The sequence below is a fragment of the Astyanax mexicanus genome, chromosome 19 (assembly GCF_023375975.1).
Source record: "Astyanax mexicanus isolate ESR-SI-001 chromosome 19, AstMex3_surface, whole genome shotgun sequence".
Classification (NCBI taxonomy): Eukaryota; Metazoa; Chordata; class Actinopteri; order Characiformes; family Acestrorhamphidae; genus Astyanax; species Astyanax mexicanus.
In genome coordinates this window covers 21,043,066-21,067,908 of record NC_064426.1, presented here as the reverse complement: position 1 = coordinate 21,067,908, position 24,843 = coordinate 21,043,066, and the positions used below count along the sequence as shown (strand labels likewise).

The 24,843-nt window shown below is 38.0% G+C and overlaps 2 protein-coding genes across 3 annotated transcripts in view; both read right to left on the bottom strand.

The window, feature by feature from the left end:
• map3k3 (mitogen-activated protein kinase kinase kinase 3) overlaps nt 1-11,370 on the bottom strand; it is a 50,366-nt gene extending 38,996 nt beyond the window's left edge. For both annotated transcript variants that reach the window (XM_022677230.2, XM_007251109.4), the window contains exons 1-2: nt 10,291-11,370; nt 8,362-8,747 (exon numbers count right to left, since the gene is read on the bottom strand). The gene's annotated coding sequence lies outside the window, so the exon portion shown is untranslated. The remainder of the gene's footprint in view (nt 1-8,361; nt 8,748-10,290) is intronic.
• Nucleotides 11,371-19,455: 8,085 nt separating this feature from the next.
• Nucleotides 19,456-24,843, bottom strand: part of limd2 (LIM domain containing 2) — a 35,471-nt gene continuing 30,083 nt past the window's right edge. Inside the window, exons 2-4 of the mRNA XM_007251108.4 lie at nt 23,232-23,276; nt 21,552-21,688; nt 19,456-20,634 (exon numbers count right to left, since the gene is read on the bottom strand). Coding sequence (XP_007251170.1) covers nt 20,475-20,634; nt 21,552-21,688; nt 23,232-23,276 — 342 coding nt within the window. The 3' untranslated portion in view covers nt 19,456-20,474. The remainder of the gene's footprint in view (nt 20,635-21,551; nt 21,689-23,231; nt 23,277-24,843) is intronic.

The window sequence follows — 24,843 nt, the reverse complement described above, 5'->3', positions numbered from 1 at the left end:
CCACATTCCTGCACATTTTATTGTTTTTGTAACACATTACTTGCTCCAGGACCAGTGTATATTATGGAGGGTTTTTTTTCAATAAGATTCATAAGCCAGAAGCAGAAATTTTTATAATTCAAATCGTTTTGAATCAAAAATCGATTTTGAATCGAATCGTGGCCCCCAAAATCGGAATCGAATCGAATCGTGAGATAGTAAACGATTCCCACCCCTATTAGACATATAGGACCCCAGAAGGCGCCCTATAAGAAAAAAAATAAGAATCAGAATGGGATGGGATTTTTGAGGGTCAAAACCTGATCCTGTGAGAATGGTGGGCTGATGTTTATGTTTTACTACAGTTCCATGTCTGTTTTTGTAACAATGGCACAATTTGAATAGATCACTGATACACTCTTTTTAAAAAGTTAAAGAAACTTGCCTCGGATGTTAAGTCAATTCTTAAGCATCTTGTGACTGAAAAAATAAAGACAATTGTTGGGAAGCGTCCAAATGTCTGTGAAACTTTAACCGGCGCCAAATCACAGCTGATTAGGCAAAAATTGGTTATATCTACAGGTGACTCAAAATAAAACAATGCCTGGATTTCTTGTAATGTGCATTCACTACAACTATGATGAGTTACATAGCGTAGCTGTAAACAACAATCCAGCTGTTGTTTCAGTGTCAAGAGTTTGCAGCAGGAGAGGAGTCGTCGCACTGTATGCTAGGAGTGACCTCTTACAGAAGACACTGTCTCACTTGGGATAGATAAGAATGAGGCCCTATGGGTTTGAACGCAACCTAAACGTCTTCCCTGTGGAAAATTTGAATACCATCTGAGAAGACCAACTGGTACTTTTGGCAGTGTGGGCAGCATGCCAAGTCCTGCTGGAAAATGAAATCAACATCTCCATAAAGGTTGCCAGCAGATGAAAGCACGAAGTGCTCAAAAAGTGCAAGAAAAGTTGGGATTTGGTGCAACAAGAAAGGACAACCAACTTAATGTAATTTTTATCAATATTCCTTCCACGTATAAATTTCCTGTGCATTTTCTCCCATTTTTGAGGCTACTGAGCGAGAGGTTAAGGTCACAGCCTTCGCCTCCATGATTGGGTCTATTCTGGAGACAACCGTTCCATTAATAAAGTGTCAATTATGAAAAAAGACAAGTCATGGAAGACAAAAGTGCAGAACTTACAGAAACCTACAATCTGTTACTGTCAAAAAGATCAAGACAGTGATGCAGAAATCCTACAATAAATAGGTTGAGGAACTGTGCTTCCAATTCAAAACACATAACACTAACTAATCCATTACAGCACTAATGGGGATGGAGAATTCCCAATATCCTGAGACTTTGCAGCAGGAATGTGATATTCTGGTCAAGAACTTTGCGTCAGTATGGGACCAAGTGGTCTGTACTCCAACAATCTGTTGAATGGTTCCAATACCCTTCTTGAACATTGGACAAGTCAAAGCTAGACTCCGGAGAGTCAATGGGGAAGTCGGCTGGACCTGACTGTATACCCTGTTGGGGTTTAATGACCTTCTTTCCAGTCGACAATTGTCAAATATCATTAGTCAGCTGTGTTGGCAAAGTGTATTAGGGAATCCTAAGAGATGTCCTTTTGGAGGACACAGCTTCCAAATGCTTCATACAGTGGCTAATATGACCATCAGACGCCCCCTCTGGCTCACTGTGAGAAGCCATCTGAGTGACAGAGGGTACAGTGGGGTTCCTGTGTATTAGAGCCCTGTTCAATAACAGCTAGTGTGCCACAAGAAGGATTATTTCTCTCAATTTCTCTTTGTCATTTGTATCAACAGCCTGGATTCTCATCTGCCTACTTCTCTTTTTCCAGTGAAATACACAGAGCATATTTCAAAGCTTCCCATAGGGTGTCTACAGAATCTGTGGCTGATTGGGGACAGGAGTTCTCGATTTTCACTGAATAAAGCCAAGATCATGGATATGGTAATCAACGCTAGACGACAGGACAAAACATCAGTAGAATAGGGTTGCAGCGGTAACCGGTTTCACGGTATACCATGGTATTAAAATGCACGGTTATCATACCGTGTGTGTTTGCTTATTACCGGTAAAACGCAAGCCAGCGGAGAAACTCACCCGCGCATGCGCAACTCTGCTCCGCTTCAGCTACTCAGCACACAGCGGTGAGAACAGCAGAAAGTGCATCAGACTAAACAAATCTCGTCCACCTAAAAAAAGGCTAAACTAAAATCAGCAGTGTGGAACTATTTCAGAGACCCGCCGAACGCACCCGAGGATGGTTATCCGATTTGTAATCAATGTGGCCGTAAAGTCACAGCTAAAGGTGGAAATACGTCAAACCTGTTCTCCCATCTCCATGAACACCACCCCGCCGTGCAGCGCAAAGTATGTGTTTAGTTTATAATTTTAATCTGAACATAAATAAAATCTCTTTGTAGTCGTGCACAACCCATGCGGTAAGCGCCCGCAAAAGCGCTGAGTTATCCGAAATTTGGGCACGCAGGTACAGGCGTGAAGTGCGTGCTACGATGGATGCACGTGTCCGTGTAAAGGTGCTCGCCGGACTGGATGTGAAAGACGCCATTCATTTACATGCGTTAATTTTCAAATTCTGACGTGCCTGTTTTTCATATGTTAAAACCAGACTCTGTGTGAAAGCCTTAAAATAGAAATCTCTATTGTGAGGATCATGTCAGAAATAAATCCCCTCTTTCTGCAGTATCTGGTTATATACCAACTTGGCAGTAAAACGGATGTTTACAGTTGATCAGACACTGACCCAGGCTCAGTTTATCAGATATTAAATAATTTAAACTTAAATATTGTACTGAATAGTTTAAACACAGGATCTTTACTTCTTAGAGGACATGTAATGTGTGACATGTGTGTGTGTGTGTGTGTGTGTATATATATATATATATATATATATATATATATATATATATATATATATATATATATATATATTTATTTATTTATTTTTTTATTATTATTATTATTTTTTATACACCCTTAATGCCCTTAAGAGTAGTGGAAAAACCTGGTTTTCTTCACCTAATGGTGTACAGTTTTTTTTTTTTTTAAGGAGACATTATCTATATAGTTGTTCCAGGTTTCTACAATAAATAGTTAATTGAACAAAAAACCTTTGTTGTAATTTCTTTAAGGGTCAGTTTAATAATATATGTAACAAACTGTGATACCGTGATAACCGTGATACCGTGGTATTTTCTGAGACGGTTATCATACCGTGAAAATCTCATACCGTTGCAACCCTACAGTAGAATCTTCCTCATCAAACTGCTTGGAGTTCAGATCACATCTGATGTATCCTGGGATGCCCATATTAACTATTTGATTTTAAAGACAAGACCTAAAAGCTGGTCTTCCATTTAATGTCATAAAACAAATATACTTGACCTTTATATATCCTATTCTTGAGCATCCCTGCTCTGGATTGTACTTACAAAAAAACTCTCAGAAGAGTTGAACAAGGTACAAAAACGATGCTGCAGGATCATCAGCATCCCATCATCATTATGTTCTTCTCTACTCAGTGAAAGGCTTTATAATGCTACCCATGAGCATCATTACTGACATACTCAAGGACCAATCATCTCCTCAACATGTCTACATGGCTTGCCTACAGCCTCAGCATCTACTTACTCATTATTTCGGCAGCAAAGAGATGTAGTACCCGTGAGCTCGAACTATTTTATTCCTTGTGCTTCAAATTACTTCTTAAGTGACTTGTTTGTTCATTGTTTGATAAATGCTCTTGAGGTTATTGCTTTGACGTCTAGTTCTAATAGTAGAGAAGATGTTTAAAGAAGTTTAAAGCACCTAAATCCTTCAATTCTACTACTTAATTAAAATAAACTGATGCAAAGATGTATATGAATAGACACTAGGTTTAAAAGTAAGAGGTCAAGAAAGGACATACAGCGACGGGGACAGAGTGCTTAATTTGTGGTTGTGATGGCAAAGGAGAAGCTAACTTCTAAGACATGGTCGATATGGGACTAATTCTCAAAAAACTGAGAGATTTCAGTCAGGACAACAAAAGACGATAGCTTCCTCAAATTAACTGCTCACTTCAGGTCCTTTCACAACATTATAATAGGATTAAGGTCAGGACTTGGCTATTCCAAAACAATAACTTTATTCTTCTTGAACCTTTATTCCTTTGTTAGAACGACTAGGGTGCTTAGGATCATAGTCTTGCTGCATGACCCACTTTTTCTTAAGATTCAGTTCAGGGAGAGATGTCCTGACATTTTTCTTTAGAATTCACAAACTTTTAAGCACCAGTGTGTATCAGGCGAATCCAACATCTGTCTTATGCCAATCATTTTAACTGAAGCTTGTCTGAAGCTTAATCCACCAACGTGTTCCTAATACATTGCAAGTTGTACTGCAATCTCAGTATGCTGCAATATAATTGCATTATTTAGATTTTTGTCCATATGGTCCAACAGACACACATCTCTGCCAGACTAGTTCCAAGTACAGTACAATAAGTCTTCTTAAAATGACAAAAAAATAACACAAAACGGCTCCAGACTTTTCAAAGGTTCTGACCTGTCTAACCTTTCATTATGTCTTACTTTTCCTTTCGTTCTGGCTGACCCCCCTACTTCCTGAACGCTCCTGCTCCCCTGATCTTGATTACCTTCCTGTAGAAATGTGTGGAATTTGGCTCAAACAGTGGACTGTCCATAGGGCCTGACCCTGTCAACTGCAGCAGCTTTGTTTTGATTCTAGCCCTCTCCATCATAACACTAACTGGAATCTGACAAATTTCATATTTCTACTTCTTCAACTCTTCCTTTCCTTCCAGCTCTCAGGTGTTTAGTCTACAGCTGCTGTTCCCAGCTGTCTCTGTGGTCTTGTGGCTAAGGCCTGTTACAGATGTTGGGGTTCAGAGTCCAGTCAGGGCCCAGAGCTTACAGAAATCCCTGCTGGAGTTCCCCAAGCCCTGAAGCAGCTCAACTAAAAGGTTCCCGTCAGCTCAAGGGTTCAGATGACTGGTTCAAATCAGCAGTTCTGCTAGACACAAAGACAATGTGATTTTTATTTTCTTCTTTAAAAGGTTAGAAGCTGCTCCAGAGCTGAAATAATGTGGAAAACCATACTGTGGGTAAAACACATGTTCACAATGAGCCATCTAAGAAGACGGAATAAACACCAGCAGGAGCAGTAAGCAGTCAGGCTGCAGTAATGTTCTAGCATTGTTCTTTGATCCACCTTTTCATGTTTTTTTTTTCTCCACTGGAATAAACAAATACTTTCTGGCTGTCTTGAGCTTTCACTTTTATTCTCCTCCATGTTCTACTCTGGCCTCTTTTCCACATTACCCCTAGCCCTAGTTCTTACCAGTGGGTAACTACCCTGGTGGCTTTTCCACGTGGATATGGTTCAGCACAGAATGTTAACAAAAAAAAGTCAGGTTTTCTTAGCGAGATTAGCTAAATTAAATCGAAGCTCAAATTTATCACAGAACTGTCCAGTTGGAGAGATAAATAACTGGCTAGCTGGGTCAAATTAATGCCACAGTGACTGAAAGTAATGCGGAAAGAGGTCGATAGCCGGTTTGCTAATGCTGCAGTAGAGCTGTTGGACGAGGCTGATAGTGATGTGGTATAAGACTGATTGTGATAGTGATGTGGGACGAAGTCTATAGCAGGTGTGCTAATGCCGCAGTAGCGATGTTAGACAAGGCTGATAGTGATGTGGGATGAGGCTGATAGTGATGTGGGATAAAGCCTTTAGCAGGTGTGCTAATGCTGCCGTAGCGATGTTGGACAAGGCTGATAGTGATGTGGGACAAAACCGATAGTGATGTGGGACGAAGCCCATAGCAGGTATGCTAATGCTGCAATAGCAATGTTGGACGAGGCTAATAGTGATGTGGAAAGAGGCTGTGGGATGAAGCCTATAGCCAGTGTGCTAATGCTGCAGTAGTGATGTTGGATGAGGCTGATTGTGATGTGGGACAAAATCGATAGTGATGTGGGATGAAGCCCATAGCGGGTGTGCTAATGCTGCAGTAGTTATGTTGGACGAGGCTGATAGTGATGTGGTACAAGACTGATTGTGATAGTGATGTGGGACGAAGCCCATAGCAGGTGTGCTAATGCTGCAGTAGGGATGTTGAAGGAGGCTTATAATGATGTTAGCAGGGCTAATATTGATGTGGGATGTAGTTAATAGTGATGTGGGATGAGGCCGATCGTGATAGGGTCTTATTGCAAATGTTAGTGCACTCCCTTGCTCTGATTTAGCAATGTGGCAGATTGAAAAAGGAACCGTAATATGTCTAACTAGACCATAACAGAGCACAATGATACGGCAAAGCCTTAGTAACCATTTAGCCCTGTAATGCTTAAGAGAACGCAGTCGATGTAGCTTGCTGCACAACCTCCCAGTCCTAACCTGGTCCAACAGCAAGCACAGTGAGGAACTGACATCAACAAAACCAAGAAAAACACTCTAATTATAATCAACAATACTGTCCACACTACCCACAAGCACCAGACATGACAGTGATGGTGCCCTCTTTATATTTTTGGCGGGTCATATCACACCACGCTGATGTTCCACCTCATGAAAACGGGAACTGATCCACGAGGTGGAGAAAAGGAAGCTGTATGAACCACCCTCTAACACTTCCACACAAAAACTACAGTGTAATGTTTTGAACATACTGTCACTATCAAGCAAAAGCCTTTTAGCTCCAATTTTGATGGATCTTAAACCAGATGTTTATAAGCTCTCCCTGCCAGTCATACATGTGATATGAAACGCTTCGCGACACTATTGATGTTCAGGGGAGGGTGTTAATGACCCTAACGTCTTAAGTGTCAGATATTGATCTTAAAATAAAAATTACATACAGTTATAAACATGTATAAATCATATTTTTCTGACTATAAGCTGCACTTAAAATACTTTAACTTTCCCAAAAATAGTCAGTGCGCCTTATAATCCGGTGCACCTTATGTATGAATTTTACCAGTCAGGTTGTAAGGAAGTGTAAAGCCACTCCCCTAAAGTACAGCGTTATACAGGAGTTTCAGTTAAGTTCTCTAGCAGTATTAGCATTACCCGCTAAGCGCTACCCATTCGGGCATCCAGAGGTGAATATTATCGGCCTGTAGCCTTCCTCTAACCATGGCTAGAACTGCTGGAGCAGTATTAGCATTACCCACTAAGCGCTAGCCATTCAGGTGAGTATTATCAGCCTGTAGTCTTCTAGCATTACCAGCTAAGCGTTAAGTTGCAGCCCTAGTGTTGTGAAATGCCAAGATATTTAGATTTGTACAGATGTGTCTCAGACTGGTTGCTCTAAAACTTCAAATAACATTTTACCATGTCCTTTGCACCACTCAAAATGCCACATACAAAACCTCATCAAAAATGATAGAAGTGAGGGGGCCAAGAAGTGCACCAAAGGTTAGTAGATCACCAAAGGTTTAGTTCATTACCACAGCAACCCATACAGATACGTTAATGTAAAATATAGCGCGTTTAGATTTACATCACTCATGCACAGGAATCAGGCAGAGGAGGCAGAGGTTTTTGGAGCGGCGAGCAGGTAAATTTAACTCATAACAAATCAATAAAATGACCATCAATGTACCTTAATAACATAACGACAGCACTGTGTAGCGCTGATTATTATTAATACTGTCTAATATGTGTGGTTAGTTTATTACAATGGAGACAAGTTCTAGACTTAATACAGGCTTTATGTAATCAGTAAACTGTAAATCAGCACTGTGGAGTTTATAAATAAACACATGTAATGTCATTTAGTCTTAGTTATGTCAATTCATTAGATCTGAGTAGTGTAAAAGGTAAATAAAGATGCACAACATAAAGCAAATGTTTATTATTGATTAATGCTCTATATTTAATACTTACAAGAAATCCTAAGTTTAAATCATTTAACTTACTTTATTAAATTATTAAATTATTACTTGAGGTATTTATGTCTATTTTGTGTTTTATTTATTTATATTTGTGTTTGCAATGTGGAAATGTATGTTGTGAATTTAAAATTTAAACTAATTGGTCATTCATTATTAAGTGAAATTTCTTATTTTATGAAATCTCTTATTTTATGTTTTATCTGATTACTCGAATAATCGAATCGATTTTTCAGTAGAGTACTTGATTACTAAAATAATCGATTGCTGCAGCCCTATTCTGCACACAGCCAATATGCTGGATACACTCAATCTGATTTCATTTTATTCAAGCTGACATTGCCAGCCACTTATTTGTGGTTACAATGCCTGTAAAGCATTGTAGTGAACGATTTGTTCACTCAGAGGACAATAAAAGACGCTTTTTCTCACCTGAACGAACAGTGCAGTGTTCCCTTCTCTTCTTTTTGCCTCGAGCTTCACAAAATAATATATCAAGAAATGGAAACTGGCTTAGTTCAGCAATGCTGTCCCCAGAAATCCTGTCTCTTTGCTCCTGGATTGGAAAAAGCAATCATGCCATCGCTAAACCGCTGCCCGGGCCCCGGGCCTCTGGGGGCAGCCCCTTCGGCCTGCGGCCTCCAGCACCACCACAGAGAGAGATTCAGTCCAGAAAGAGCGAGCAAGGGTGGACAGTGGTGGCGTTTCCTACAGGTCTGCTGTCAGTTCATGATCTTATAGTGAAGGAAGCTTCTCCACATAGCACTTTTCTGAAGCATGGAAGCCGCCGTCTTCTTCGCATCGTAGCTGTGCACAAACTGACAACAAAGAAAACACATGATTATTACAAGACGTTTGTTATTACATAACTTGTCTAGTTTCATTTTTTAGAATTTGGTCCATTATAAGCCCAAACAAATTATGTTGAATGTACACCAGCGTTAGAAGTGTGTGATATGATACGGCAATAATATACAAAAAATATTGCAATATTTACATGAATAAATTACATTTTTACAATACACAATATAGATCACAATATTATGACAAGCAGACAAAGGGTATTTTCAGAGACTGTTCAGGTCCAAATTAAAATAGCAGGATAAGAGAATACAATCCCTTAGAGGATTCAAAATGCCAGGGCAAATAAATGATGAATAATTCTGACTGTCTCCCTATTGATGTACAGAGGAAACAAACTCTCTTCTGTAAACACTTAATTAACTGACAAGTAGTAGTGTGCCATATTATATTATATGCAATAATATCGGCAACATTTTTTAATATTGTGGACGATATTATACCCTAAAATATCGTGCCATATCATCCACGCCTAATTATCACATCAAAGTACTACATTTTTGCTGCTTTTAGCAAAAGAAAAATTCACACTGTTCTCATGTCCAATTATATATCTACTAGAGACAGATTACATCTGTCCAATATCATTTATTTTACTTTAATGCTGAATATATGGAGTGCATTATTAGTGACCTGACATTCTGGATTATTGACTTCTTTTTTTTTTTTTTAAATTGTGTTTTTTTTATATCTCAGTTAGGGGTGTGCCATATCATATCGTATACAATAACAGAATGTAATTAGTAGTGTACTGTTGATTTGTTTTTTTTTTTTGTTTGTTTGTTTTAGACTTCCCAAGTCTCCCGGAGGGTGCGTGAGTCTACATATATCAATAACAGCTCCCTGATGCCCGCAAATCAGATAAAATCTCCCGGAATCTAGAACAAGTGGCCCAAGAGTGAACACAAACGTGCACACAGGCGACACCGACTTTTTGTACCCAAATAAAAAAGAGGGAGAGGAAGAGAAAGGCGCTCCCTGTGTGCATATTCATGAAGCGTATGCAAAACAGAGAGGGTTTTGATTGGCCTGTTCTCTACAAAGAGTCAGCTGTAAATGACAATATTTTTATTTGGAATTGGGAGAAATGTTGTCTGTAAGTTTATAGAATAAAAAAAACAATGCTCATTTTATTTTAACATATACCTTTAAATTGCAAAATCAGAAACTGATTATTTTAAAGTGATCTAATTTTTTTTCCAATATACCTCCCTGAAATTAATTTTTGCAAATTGGGATGTCTGTTTTAATTTAGTGTTTTGTCATATTGCAAAGAGTATCCTTATCATGAAAATACCATGAAATGTTGTGATATATATTTAGGGCTATATCACTCTCCTTTACTAACAAGTAACCCAAGCATCTCTTTTTAAAGGGACTGTGACTAATGGGGGACACAGTCTTTACTAGAGCAGACTGGTTGTGTTTAAAAATTACATTAGTAGCTTAACTGTTACCGAACAATAATAACTAGAGAACTAACTACATACAGTAGCTTACCTCACATGTAGGTTCAGGACTGCTGCTGAGTCTTTCCAGCGTTTAGACCGTGTTCTTCAGAAAGCTGCTGTGGATATTAGATGGCATTCCCCGTGTAATAAACCGGTTTTAGATGTGAACTGTGTCGTATACTCCGGAATAGAAAGCAAAAAGAGCAGATTTGGTGCAGAAATCCATTTAAACTGTGGCTGAACAGTTAACCTAGCTGAGCTGGAGCTGAGTTAGAGAGGAGGGGGGCGATTTCCGCGAGTCTGATGGCTTCTTTTCCTGCTAAGTTTGCAGATTTTTTTCTGCACGTCTGAAAGAGTCAGTTCGCCCGAGCATAAGTTTTTTTTTATCGTTGTTTTCTTTTTCAGGTAAAAAGAGAGAGAACTAATTCTGTGTTTACACTTGCACCGAAAAAACGGGGTATAAACCGTTCCTGAAAAAAAACTAACGGCACTGTTAAGTTAGTTCGCTAGCTTAGTTAGGTTTACGGATTATGAGCTTTAAAAAAGATAAAATATGCTCATACACAAGTGCAGAAACCGCTTAAATGTTTACTAAACTAATACACGCTAACACTTCACCCAAAGATACGATATTATCGACCTAATATAGTGAGAGAAAAAAAGATAACACGTTAAGGATAGTAACGAAGCTCGATGGTCAAATCCGTTTTCCGTTGCTGTGTTTGTGTCTTCACACGACAGAACAGTGTAAAATAAGTGTTTCTCAGTCCAAAAATCCGAATATTTCATCATAAAATGAACGACTGAAGCTGCAGACACATCTCAACATCACGAGTTTATCAAAAAACCGCAAAGTCTGGAGTGAATCTTTTCTAACGCTGCGAGTTTCCTGACATGAAAAAAATCCAAATCGACACCAGAACCCAAAAACCTTTGATTCCTTCAAAACGACTGAAAAAGTTGTAAAAATAGAACTTATATCCAGCAGGAAATTCTACAGCAGTGTTTAAAAAATCCCCCTGTTTTTAAAAAATAGAAACCGCTTACTGTCCACTAACTTCCATCCATTTCATGCAGCTAAGCGAACACCACTGTCGCAGGGAGATTCGAGTCCTTAGGACAGACGAATCGGTTCTTTCGAACCATCGAGCCGATTCACGAGTCCGAACAGAATTGTGTGTTGTTAGGATATACCTTTTTTGTACTTTCTGGATCTGAAGAGACTGTATTTATAATTAATATATTTACCTATATACGCTTTTATGCAATAATTGGCATAGACTGAGGGCTGATCCAATGTTAGATAACGTAATGTAATAAATTTAATAAAATATAATTCTCACAAATGATTCTCACAAACTTTATTTTTTTGGGCTTAAGGAGCACCTAAGCAGGATTTTGCTCAAACATTGCTGAAAAAACATTTATTATAAACACAAATGCACAGTGGAGTCTATAAGGGGGGATAAATAGAGGTAGTTAACTTGAATCAATGAATCGACGTATCGACACTTGAATCGACCCCACTGTAAAATACTGTTAGGAAGAATCGGTTTGCCAAACTGAATCACGGCGTTAATACACTGTATGCGATTCTGTAATTGAACAGTGAGCAGGCGCAGAGAGCACAAGCTCGTGAAGAATTTATTTATGTGTTTATTAGTTTTTTTTGTTTCTTTATTTACCATAACAATAAAATTAAGAATTAAAATTCGAATATAATAACTAATGCAAATAAATAAAGCCCAAAAAGATAAATTCTGTTCCCCTCTGTCCTGAATCTTCTTGTTCTGGTAGGATCATGTATTTGTATAGTTTGCAATTAAATAATTAAATAAGACTGAATACTAGAAAGCACACATTTGCAGAGGCAAAAACTAAAACAAAAACAAAACAATTTGCATAACAATGGGGTGTGGTAACACTATGATTATTAATACTAAACATGGCATTGAATGGATACTTTAGACCAGTGTTTTTGAACCCTGATGATTTTATGATTTTGTAGCATTTAACAATCATTAACATCATTACATTTAAACCTGTATTTAAAACTGTGTGTGTTGGTTTACTGATGGGTTTGTATAGTAAATAAAATGCCTAAATTTGTATTCTAATCAGGGTGGCCACTATTTTCATTATTTTCATCACTACTGTAAAGAAACCTTAATATACACTCAACTGGCTATAACTAATGCACACCATACCCACTGTTTACACTTAAGGGCTGAAAAATTAAAAACCTATTTCTTGGGGAAAAGTTGGAATTCCCCTAACAGAGATCAGCTGAGAGAGATTTAGCTTTATCTGGACTCTCAGTATTGTAAATGAAAAGCGCCACGCCAGCGCCACTCACTGGCCAAACATGATTAACACATGTACAGATAAGTCTATCTGACCTATTGCCTCCTGGGGCCACAACTTAAAGTGACAGTTCGTATTATTTTGTTTCTACACTGAGAGCAGAAGCATTTCTGAACGGAGAAGGGACAAAATACTATGTTTAATGGTACCAGTGGGCTGGAATGACCATCCCTGCTAAGCCTAATATATTTATTCTAAAAGCTGGGATCTCGGGTCGCTTTTCGCAGGAGTCCTTCTGGTCACGCCAAGCGTCTTTACGTACTTACGTCACACATACAGCCTCTGAAAGAGGATCCGACTCTGTTTTACTGTATGTTCACACTACAGCAATGCCTCCCACTGTTCTCTATGAAGAGCGGCAGCAGCAGCAAAAATTTACTTTTTTAAGATATTTAGATAAAAGTATGACAGCGTAGACCAGGGGTGTCCAAACTACGGCCCACGGGCCATTTGCGGCCCGTTTCCTTTTTTGGAGCGGTATTTTAGAAATAGAATGAAAGTTGGCCCGCTGTTAAGTAGGTTTTTATAATGTGAGATTCAAAGTTTGAATGCTAGGTATCAGAAACGGGCCAAAGAGTCTAAATGCGAAGAGAGTGTTCAGTTGTAGCGCAGAAAACGGGCCAAAGAGTCTAAAAGCGGAGAGAGTGCTCAGTTGTAGCGCAAGAAAACGGGCCAAAGAGTCTAAAAGCGGAGAGAGTGCTCAGTTGTAGCGCAAGAAAACGGGCCAAAGAGTCTAAAAGCGGAGAGAGTGCTCAGTTGTAGCGCAGAAAAAGGGATAAAGAGTCTAAAAGCGGAGAAAGTGTGCAGTTATTGCGCAGAACCACGGGCAAAAGAGTCTAAAAGTTGCCGTAATTAAGGAGTTTAATATTAAGAGACATCATGAAATGAAACATCAAATCGTCGCTGCAGTGTGAACGTACCGTTACTAAATGCAGATTTCAGTAGGGGAAACTCAGACCCCAGTAGCTCATTTACTCAGCAAAAACAAAGAAGAATCCGTGCTAAAACCAGGATTAATATTGGCTGGCGTTATAATTATAATTGGACTGGCGTTTTAACGGTGGAGAGAGCTCAGTGACCTGAAAGGGTTTAAAAGGCAAAAGCTATTTCAGTTATTTGGCTTTTATTACTAGCTTCTAAAACGCTGTGGATTTTATTGCCTGTAACATTGTGTAGCTTTGTAGCTGGAGTATACGCTTAGCCGCGGGCTAGACAGGCTGTATACTCTCTCTCACATACACATACACAGTGAGTCTAACTCGCCCCCTATTGGCTACAGACCTTACCATAATTCTAAACGTACAAAATAAAGAACATTAACATTTGCCCTCAACTAATTATTGATTGCTCTTTCAATGATGTGTGTGTGTATGTAATATATGTATATATATATGTATATAAATGTGTATATATATATATATATATATATATATATATATATATATATATATATATATATATATATATATATATATATATATATATATATATATATATATATATATATATATATATATATCTTTTTTTTGTGTTCTAGCTAACTGTTTATTGGATGTAATTGCGCTCTACACTGTGCCATTATTTCACCTAAAATGTATAAAATATGCTTTATAACTTGGAAATATTGTTTCACACTGCAATTTATTAAGGGGTATGAATTGCAAGCCAATAATTATTGTTACAGGCCTAAAAACAATGGTATATATTTTTCATCTGTTTTAAAAGAATTGAAACACACAAGACCAAATGAACACCAGTAACTTCTTTATTTCTTTTCTCCAAAAGCGTGTACAAAAAATGAAAATTAAAAAAAGGGAAGAAAGGAAACACAAAAGACTGGAAGGGTGGGGAGGGTAAAGGTGTGGATTTGAAGGGAGTAAGGAAAAGACATCACATTTTGGTTGTCTGGGATCTCTGGGTTTAACAGAGTGCTGTGGAGGAAGGGGCTGAAAGACTCCAGAGTGGGAATGAAAGATTCAAAGTAAAAGCGCCACCTTAAAAAGCCAAAAACATCCTGCTGTTTTAAGGCCACCAGATTCACTCCACTGATCAAGTTTCGACAGAGAATAATCCACTTGGTTTAAACACGCATCTCTCTCTCAGCTCACTCAACCCATGCTGACGGTCTACTACTTTACAAAATAAGAGTTTTATTCAAATCTGTCCTACCTTAAACAATCCAATCTTACAGCTACTGAACATCCACATATACACACACACTTTACGATTACGTTCAGGCAGAGACAGGACATTTGTACGCTTTCCCCCCCCCCATTTTTGATGATTATTAAAATGAAAAGACTCACACACACAATCTTTAGACAGGATATGGTGTAGGTTTGTACCTTGGCCCACATATCTGAGGAGCATTGATGTAAACACAGTGATTTGTGCCAGTGAGGAACAAACTAACAAAAAAATAAAAATTTAACATGGGAAAAAAATGCAGACTTTAAATTTACAGAGAAAAAAAACAAAGTAATCTGAACAGTCCAGGAAGTAGACAATAGTTCTGGGCTCAAATACAAACCCAAACTGTACAAATTCTCCTTTCTCTAAGAACCTGAAATGGATGTGTGTTTTATTAACAATAATAAGAATAATAATGTTTTTATTCTACGGCTTGGTAAGAAAATATTGTTCTGGCTCATGTTAAGAGCGTATGATTATTCGAAACCTCACAGCGCATTCAATTTCACAGTAATCTCCAACATTTAGAACAACAGGAAGGGCTTCTGTGGTAATCAGGTTACAAATGATGACATTTGTTCCATCTCTCATGCTTTCTTAATGGACTCAGAAAGTGAATAGTAAATAAAGTGAAAAGTAAATAAAGTAAATAATTTGGCCCAAAAAAATTTAAAAAGAAAAAAAAAAAAAATCTAATTTACAATGTAGATACAAGACGTCGAACAAAAAATTAAGAATCACTGAATTTTTAAACTACAGAAGCCAATTTCTGTCTCAGCTGATTAACTACAATTGAGTTAAGGATGTTAAAACTGATCAAACTCAATTTTAGCAAAGTCAAACTGCTCTAAAACACTGGACCACTTTGTTTAGTAGCCAAAGTAATAGAAGTAATGGTATGAGTATAAGAAGTCGAAGATTCACAAAAAAAAAAAAAAAGAAATTGATTTTGGATGACTATGGACTACATAAATCATGTTAGCAAAGTTAGCCTTGTACCTTTTTATTGTTTGTCATTAAAAATGACAATAATATTGTTTCTCAATAATTTCTAGGATGATACATCATGACAGGCCTAGTGTTTTGGCTCAAAAGTAAAAGAGCAAAACTGTACTAACTCGATTTCTGCCAAACAGCTACTTTAACTTTTGAGGCGCTGACAAAAAAAATAAACCTACACAAAAATGTGCTCCCTTACCATAAATGTAGCAGACAGATTTTTTTTGAGCAACAAAAGTAATAAAATAAAATGTGGTAATAAATTACAAGAAGTAAAAAGACTAAATTTTGGATAATTCAAAAATAATTCAATTTTGGATGACTATAAACTTATTACATAACATTTTACAGCAAGATTAGCCTTGTAACTCCATTATAAAACCAATTCAGCCAATTTAAAATATAAATGGGTCTCAACAAAGAAAATAAAAGAAAGTATAGGTTTTTTTATGTGTTAAACTGTCAACTGTGCTGCACCTTCTCCCAACACCAGATGGAGCACTAACCACCTCAATCTCTAGCTCCAGTGCCCCTGTTAAAGCAGAGGGCCAAACACTGCAAACTCACAGAGCTGCTTGAAACAAAGCCAAGTTTGAGCCTCCATTTCAGCACTGAATGATGTGGCTAGATCTGTTCTGAGAGAATGTATATTAAAACACATGATTCAATACAGAATACAACAGCAGATCCGAACACAGATATATTCTCAAATCAAAGAGCTGTTTAAGTGACTGAAAAAAGAAGAATGTGAAAGACTAGATAGACTAGAAGGCCTTCAAATTGTATCCAGTACAGTTTGTAGATTTCCTTACTCAAAAACACCTGCCTAAATGAATAATTCAAATCATGCAGGACACTGTGCTGCCCTCCAGGTCTGGATTTTTTGGAACGTCACACATTATCTACTGACTGAGGAGGTCACAGAACACAGAACACATCACAGTGCATCACCTGCACACAGGACCACTGAAAGCAGTTTTACCTGGCAGTCCACAATTTTTGAGCTCAGAAGCTTAAATTACCATGATATAATATCATATAATATATGTGCATTTTTACGAGTAAACTCATGGCCCTTACGCATTCAGTTTAATTAGAGTGAAAAGTAAGGAAATGTGTGTTTAGTTCAATTTTCTTTCTGTCAATGCTTTTTGGCAATAAATCTTACACCATTGAAAAGTCTGTAATTTACCTTTTAAATTCTCCTTTTAAATATACAAAGTCAGCTTTTGCAAAAAGGGATTTTATTTATTCTTTTTTTGTACGAAATGAGCTAAAATTTGAACATGTGCAAGTTCAAGTTAACAGAGATTTTATTAGAAAAATAAAAAATTAAATGTGCTTAAAATTAATTTAAATAGTTGTTAATATTCAAATTTCCAACAAAAGTACGTAATTGTGTACTGTTTCATTAAAAAAACAAAAAAAGAGGTTAAAAAAGGGTTATTTAAACTATAATTTATATTATAGAATTTTTTTTTTTACTTTCAGTTTTTTAATGTCTTTACTTAGTTAAGCACATTATAAACTTTTATTGATACTGGTAAAATGTGTGTAGAAAGTACTGATATCCCAAAAGATAAAATATCTACCATTTAACCTGCCAAACTACCAGTACTTATTTTCACCAATATTAAATATTCCATTCTTCAAATGCTCAGAAACCGTGGACTACAAGATAAAGCAGATCCAGAGGCTCCACGACAGACACCCACTGAACCCATCAAGTACTGAAGCTCCTGCACTAAACACTTAAAAGGATAGCAGCTCTGCAGGCCAGAGGTGGTGAAAACGAGTGGACAGTAAAACACACTCACACACAGCCTGAGCATTGCGGCCTGTTCATATTCCTGAGCTAACGGTGAGGACCTGACTAACCCTGTTCACAGACAAGAGCAGCTCACAGGAAGCAGGCAGAACGATGTGTGACAACAGGAAGTGGTTTAGAGTGGGGGAGATGGCGTGACACAAAAATGTTGAGTTTCTGCAAGACCAAATTATTCCCTGCAACAGTCTCAAGCTCTCTCTTTTTTGAGCAAGTTTGATCCCATGTGAGCATACGAACATCAGGAGACTTTACTACATGAAGCACAGCACATTCAGAGACATGTAACAGTGGAGATTCAATCCAAATACAGCTGAAAGACATGCAGTCAGACACCTAGATGACCAGATCTTTGAGTAGAAACAGAAAAGCAGCAAAAAAAAAAAAAAAAAACCTAAATAACAAAAAAAAAAAGGCTGTCCTCCAGTACAGCAGGGGGCAGTGTAAAAACTGCTTCAGCAAACAAGAAGGAAAAATGTCCAGCTATTAAAACACTGTTAGCTAATATCACCCTGTCTTACTGGAACACTTGGGGTTCGTCAGTGTAGCACTGTCGGGCGTCATTAGCCACTAACGCTAATGTTCCAGCCTTAGTGCTCTAAGCTTACCCAATTTTAAACCATTCAGCACACAAAAAATATTCTGGAACCTGAAAAGTTTGTTCCCAGCTAGAACCAGAAAACAGTAGGTTCTTCGACAGGAACCAAGAACTGCTGTGTGAAACTCCCTCTGTTAATGACGTATTCTGTGGCATTTCTCTTTAGTGCCACTAAAATTGTCCAATTGTGCAATTTAAAAAAAAAAAAAAAAGAACCAGGGATCTAATAACCCTGACTAGAACCTGTTCCAGAACCAGAGTTCTTTTGGTCAAAAAGAGCTACAAGTGATACAATAAAAGTAGCATTTGGGTTCCACAAACCACCATGTTGGAACAGAGATGAGTGTAAAAAGTCTTCAGATTAAAAAAAAGATCTTTTCCATCGCAAAGCAAAGTTCACACACACATCCCTTGTTACTAATAGGGTTTGAATTTGTTATTCGAATGATACCATAAAAGAACCAGTATTGGTTCCACTAAACTCTGCATCGCCAAGGTGGGAAGGTGTGGGCGGGAATGTGAGGACCAATCACAGCTGCTGCTGCATGACGCAGTACAAGAATAAATTGGTCTCAAGAAGCCGCCTTCCATGTTAATAACAGAAATACAGGATTTTGTAAAGAAATCTTTACATCATGCAGAAAGGGACTAACTTGGCTCTTGATGGAATCAAAAGTGGTTCTTTGATAACATAGGTCTTTAAATCTGGATAAAAATCATAGGTTTGCACTATGTAAATTAACTATGAGGTGTTACCACAGGGGAGGGCTTGGGGGCACCCATAACTTCGTATGTTGTAAGTGTTATCTTGTGGGTGAGGTTGAAGCCTGGCCAGCGCACCAATAACACCCATAGACATCTCACCTTTTTGACATTTGACATGTCTGTGTATAGAAACGAAAAGCTGATTTGCTACTGAAATTATTATTGATTATACATAATCAAAAATGAAACCATAACTTGCGTGCAAATTCAATTCTCACACATTAGATAATAGCCTGTACTTGTTTAAGAACGTAATGTATATAAACTTTACATGCAACAATTTGTAAGAAGCCAAGGGAGTTCAAACTTTAAAAAGCAAATGGGCAAACTTTAAATTTGATATTCAGGTGAAAACAGTCCTTTACAAATAAAATAAAAATAAAAATCAGGGCAGACTGAAACATATGAAAGGAAGAACCCCAAAAATATAAAAATGCTCATTAAACTGATAATGGACAGCAAAAATCAAGTGCTACTGTGAAACTGATATGATTTAATTCGTATTCAGAGTCCAAAATGCTTTTAAAATTAAAAAGTTAAAAAGTTTGGGGGGGGGGGGGGGGGGGGACATGGAGAAATACAGTATAGAAAGACAAAAAGAAAGAAAAAAAAAGAGAGAGAGAGATGGAGAGAGTGTGTGAATATTGTTGTGAAGCATATTCCGGAGAGATATTTACAGTACCATGTACCCTGTACTTTCACAGATATAATATTCTATTTCAAGCCAGGCCCAATGGTTCTTATTTAAAAAAAATCTGGAATTCGATCATTCAGATCGTAAAAGACTGACGAAAAAAAAAAAATCTCACACACATACACACACGATCCCCCGAACCTCTACCTGAGTGTACGGTCTAAAACACTGCATTCATTCATGCATTTTGTTTCACTGAAGGAGCTCTTTTTTCACTCGCACACACACATACACACTCTCCTACAGACACACCTACCTACACCTACTAGTAAATAACTAGTAGTTGTGCTAAATAAAGTACACAAAAAACTATTACATTAAAATAAAAAGATGATAAAAATAACAGAAATAATCTCCCCAATCTAGACGGGGTGAATTTTGGTCACAAACAGCTAGTCAATCAAGAGACATAAAACAAAGAAAGAACATAAAAAAATAAAAACATTTTCTAAAGCTAAATAAAATCGAAGTGACAAAAATGAGAAATAAAAATAGGAAGGAAAAAAAAAAAAAAGCCACACTCCAGAGGAAAAGACGCCTGCCCCGTTATGTTTGTGCACAAGTGTGTGTAAGTACTGGAAATGAGAGTATGGGTGAGAGTATGGGTGAGAGTATGGGTGAGAGTATGGGTGAGAGTATGGGTGAGAGTATGGGTGAGAGTATGGGTGAGAGTATGGGTGAGAGTATGGGTGAGAGTATGGGTGAGAGTATGGGTGAGAAAGGGCAGGCAGGTCATCGTACATAAGTGGTTCGGACATACGGGCAATACACTAACAGTGCTAACACGGCGGGTGGACGTTAGGCCGTTTTGGTGATGCTCTCGGCGTCTTTGGAAGCCCACAGCTCTTTGTGCTGCTTGCGCCCGAAGCCCTCGTCATAGTTCCCTTTACTCTTGAAGAGTTGCTGGTAGTGAGGCTTGCAGTAGAACTCGCCCTGGAGGGCAGCGTAGGTGCCCAGGCTGCAGAAATAAAAAAAAGAGAGAGAGGGTCAACTTTATGGTCTGGAAAACCAAGGTCCAATCCCATTTCCCACACCTTGGCACTACCACTTATCCCTACGCCTTTGTTTTGCATGTGCACATCTAGTGGTAGGGTGTCCTGTAGGATTCTTGTTAGGCTGGAGAGGTAGAGGAAAGTGTTAGTGGTTGGTGTGGTGCAGTGGATAACACTACTACCTGTCAGTGAGCTAACTACCACATTGTGCGGTTCAATTCCCAGCTTGGGTAACTGAATGCTGTGCTACGCCAATAAGAGTTCTTGGGCAAGACTCCTAACACTTTATTGGCCTACTTCTGTAAAAGGAATAACCTTTTAAGTCGCTTTGGATAAGAGCATCAGCTTAATGCTGTAAATGTAAATGTAATGGTAGGGTGTAATGCTACATGGCCCTTCAAACGGAGATGAGATACATGAGAATCACTGGCAAGATTGTGTCACAAGCAACCAAAGAAACCCACAAATGGCATTTTGTAAATGTAGTAAAACAGTTTTGGCCGCAATGGGACTTTGTACATTTTAGGTTTTTTGTTTGTTGCAAATGGTTGCTTCTGTATCTCTTAGCTTGTCAACAAATGCATGTGCACAGCTGAGGGTGTTCACAGTATAATTTGTATTTAGTGCAGTTGGTGGTAAAGTAATTTACCCTCCACAACTATAGGGGGAGCTCACATAAGGTAACGCTGCTTTAAATCAGTTTAAATTAATTAAGTCGGGTTTGCAAAAACGAATTCCTCCAAATGTTTGGCTTTTGGTGGGTGGTGAGCTGTGCTAGGTATTTCCCTACAAGTTTGAGAGCAGGTAAGGACTTGTCAGTGAAGTGTTTCCATGCAAACTCTGTGCACCCGTGAGTGTGTGTGTTTATGTGTGTGTGTCTAACCTGAGTTTGGCATTGCAGTGCTTGCAGCAGAAGCAGACTGTATGGAAAATAAGATTGTTGGCCACCAGTCTCTCCATCGGATACACTGTCTTCTGACAGGCTGCACAGGTCTCACTCGGAGTCTTGAAACTGAATGACTGAAAGAACGAAAACACACACACACACACACACACACACAGTCAGTGTTGGGCCGTTTTGTTCACATTATTAATAATTTAAGCTAACCCCTGTAAGTAATTCACAGGCAGGCAGGTAGCTTAAGCGATCAATAGTTCAGTAAGCATTAACAATTAAATGGGTTCAAAGGCTCTGAAGAAGCAGATGAAGAAAAGTGGGAGGAGGAGTATCAAGCTGACAAGAAGAGAACAGAGAAAAACAGGGACAGACAGAAAAAATGCCTAAACAATAATAAAAAAAATAAAAAATAAATAAATAAAGTATTTAGCAGCTCATGAGCAAACAGATGAATTTGGAGTTGTAGTAACTGTTTAAAGCTTACCGTTTTTTTCCCCATTATAAGGCGCACTTAAAATCCTTTGCATTTTTTCCACAAATTGACAGTGCGCCTTATAATCCAGTGCACCTTGTGTATGAATTCTACCAGTCAGGTTGTAAGGAGCCACTCTGCTGAAGTACAGCATTATACAGGACTTTTAGTGAAGTTTTTACCAGCACCAAGGCTGAAGCAATATTAGCATTAGCCACTTAACACAGTGCTAGCTCTTTCACCATTCAGAGGTGAGTATATTAGACTCTTGTCTGCTGTGTTTTCTGTGTTAAAACAAGCTATGTGGAACAAACCACTAGCTGATAGCACCCTGGCTAAACGGAACTCTCAGGGTTTTTCAGTGTAGCACTGTCAGGCAGCATTTACTAGCGCCAAGCACTGCTAACCACGGCTAGCGTTGCTGCTAACCACACTGTTGAAAATACTGGAAATCTAAGCTTATTGTAAATAGTGTAAAACAGTAGAGAAATCTGTATAGATTACTACTATGTGACACCCTTGTTACTTCCTATTGTCGCTTAAAATGCGCCTTTTATTCCGGTGAGCTTTATGTATAAAAATAGACGTTCATTGATAGTGAACCGTATAATACGATGTGCCTTATAGTCCGTTAAATACGATAAACAGCTTTACTCTACAAAGTCTTGATCAGAAACTGGTCTTGTCCTCACTAGTAGGTAAAATGACCCTCCCTCCCCTAGATCACTTAGTCCATTAGCTGATAGAACAGAGCTGAAAGTTTATGTTCTCCTTCAAGCGTGTTCATCTCCAGTGGTGTTAAATTACATGCAGTAATTTGCAGTACACTCTTGATTGGGGTATCCAGTTAGTGGGGTTAAGTCTTAACGCTGCCTCTGCCATAAATATGTATTTTTACATATTCTACAAATATGCGAGTTTGAGTCAATTGCCATCTAGCAGTTGACTGTAATCTGAGCTCATAGCATCAGATAAATAATATATGTTAGCCAATCAAAGATCACTTATTTGTGATGAAAACTGGCTGATATTATTAATTAATAATTATTATTTTACATGTCAGCTAATCCAATAGTAAAGTATGCTTTGATGGTTTAAATCATGATGAGAATTAAAAAAAAAAAATAATAATAATACATTTCCCACACCAAACTGAAAACACACAAAAATACACAACACACAGAAATATATACCTTGGAGCGCTGAACAGGCTTTTCTTCTGAGGCGTTTCTGTTGTCCTGGAAACAAAAAATGAAAGAGAATGAGTGAATTGGGATGTAAACAGCCTTGTTACCCCTAACAACCCAATATGATGGAGTTACCATAACAATACCCATCCCATAATGCACCTGTAGGAACTGGCCAAACCAATGCTTTTATTTCTTTCTCCCCTCCATCCACCTCCAAAGCATTCTTTCTCCACCCACACAGTCCATACAGTGAGCAGTAGCTTCATTCCACCACTTCTCTCTTTTTTCATATTCTTCCATCCATCCGAACACACTTTACTAATACACTACAGATACTTCCTCCACAGAGAATTCTCTCAGTCTATTCAAAAACTCCTTCATCCTCTTTATCCCTCCTTCCTCTCGCTCTTTCCCCTCCTGCTGCCTCCATCTGGCTGCACACACACTCATGACGTAAGAACAGGCGTACATTTCCAGTCCACACACACAAAAACCAAGTGCCCAGGTGGAGGGATCAGAGAGCCAGTAGGCAAATCCAGGACACCCAGTGTCCAGATTTATTACTAGAGTCTTTAAAAAACACACACTAGATGAGAAAGAGGTATTGAATAGAGGGAGTAAGAATGTATTAATATAATCAAGGTACTGTAATATGTTTCACGATACTGTATTGATTTTCAAAAAATGATTTTTGATTGGTATTGATTTTATTCAAAGTTATGTACGGGTGGTCGATATGACCCTAATAAAATTTCATATTTCAGATAGTGCTGTGCGATAAAAAGATAGATAGTTTGCAACTAGATAACTAGAAAGCTAAAGCTAGCAAGCTATACAGCTAGCAAGCTATAAAGTTAGCTAGCTAGAAAGCTAGCTATAAAAAGATAGCTAGCTAGAAAGCTAGCTATAAAAAGATAGCTAGCTAGAAGGCTAGATAGAAAGCTAGACAGCTAGAAGGCTAGCTAGATAGCTAGAAGGCTAGCTAGATAGCTAGAAGGCTAGCTAGAGGGTTAGATAGAAAGCTAGATAGCTAGAAGGCTAGCTAGATAGCTAGAAGGCTAGCTAGAGGGTTAGATAGAAAGCTAGATAGCTAGAAGGCTAGCTAGATAGCTAGATAGCTAGCTAGCTAGAAGGCAAGCTAGATAGCTAGAAGGCTAGATATGCTAGTATGCATTTATATAATAATTTAGCAGTGCAAATTTGTAAAGATGTAAACAGTGGTGACTCCATGGACACACCCTCCAATATGCTCTATTTATAATATTTTATAGTTTTACCATATTCTGCCCTAATAGTTTATTTATTGTCCAAAGTTGCAGGAATGAATAAAGTTTCACAGTGTGTTTAGTTTGCATGTGGCTGGAATAGAGTTACATCAGGTTAAGTTTACATCTACGGCTTAGAGTGTGGAAAGTTGCTTGAAGACTTTGTTTTAAAATAATTTACTTTATTTTGCCTGAGAGATTTTTATTTATTTGGAACTGACCAAATAATTTAGTTCTCTGTTTACTTTGTTATTCTGTAACATTTGATCTTTGAATATACAGGATTTGAGTGTTTTATTTTTATTGATACACTTATATAAAATGTTCTAATGTTCATTTGTTAACCTCTG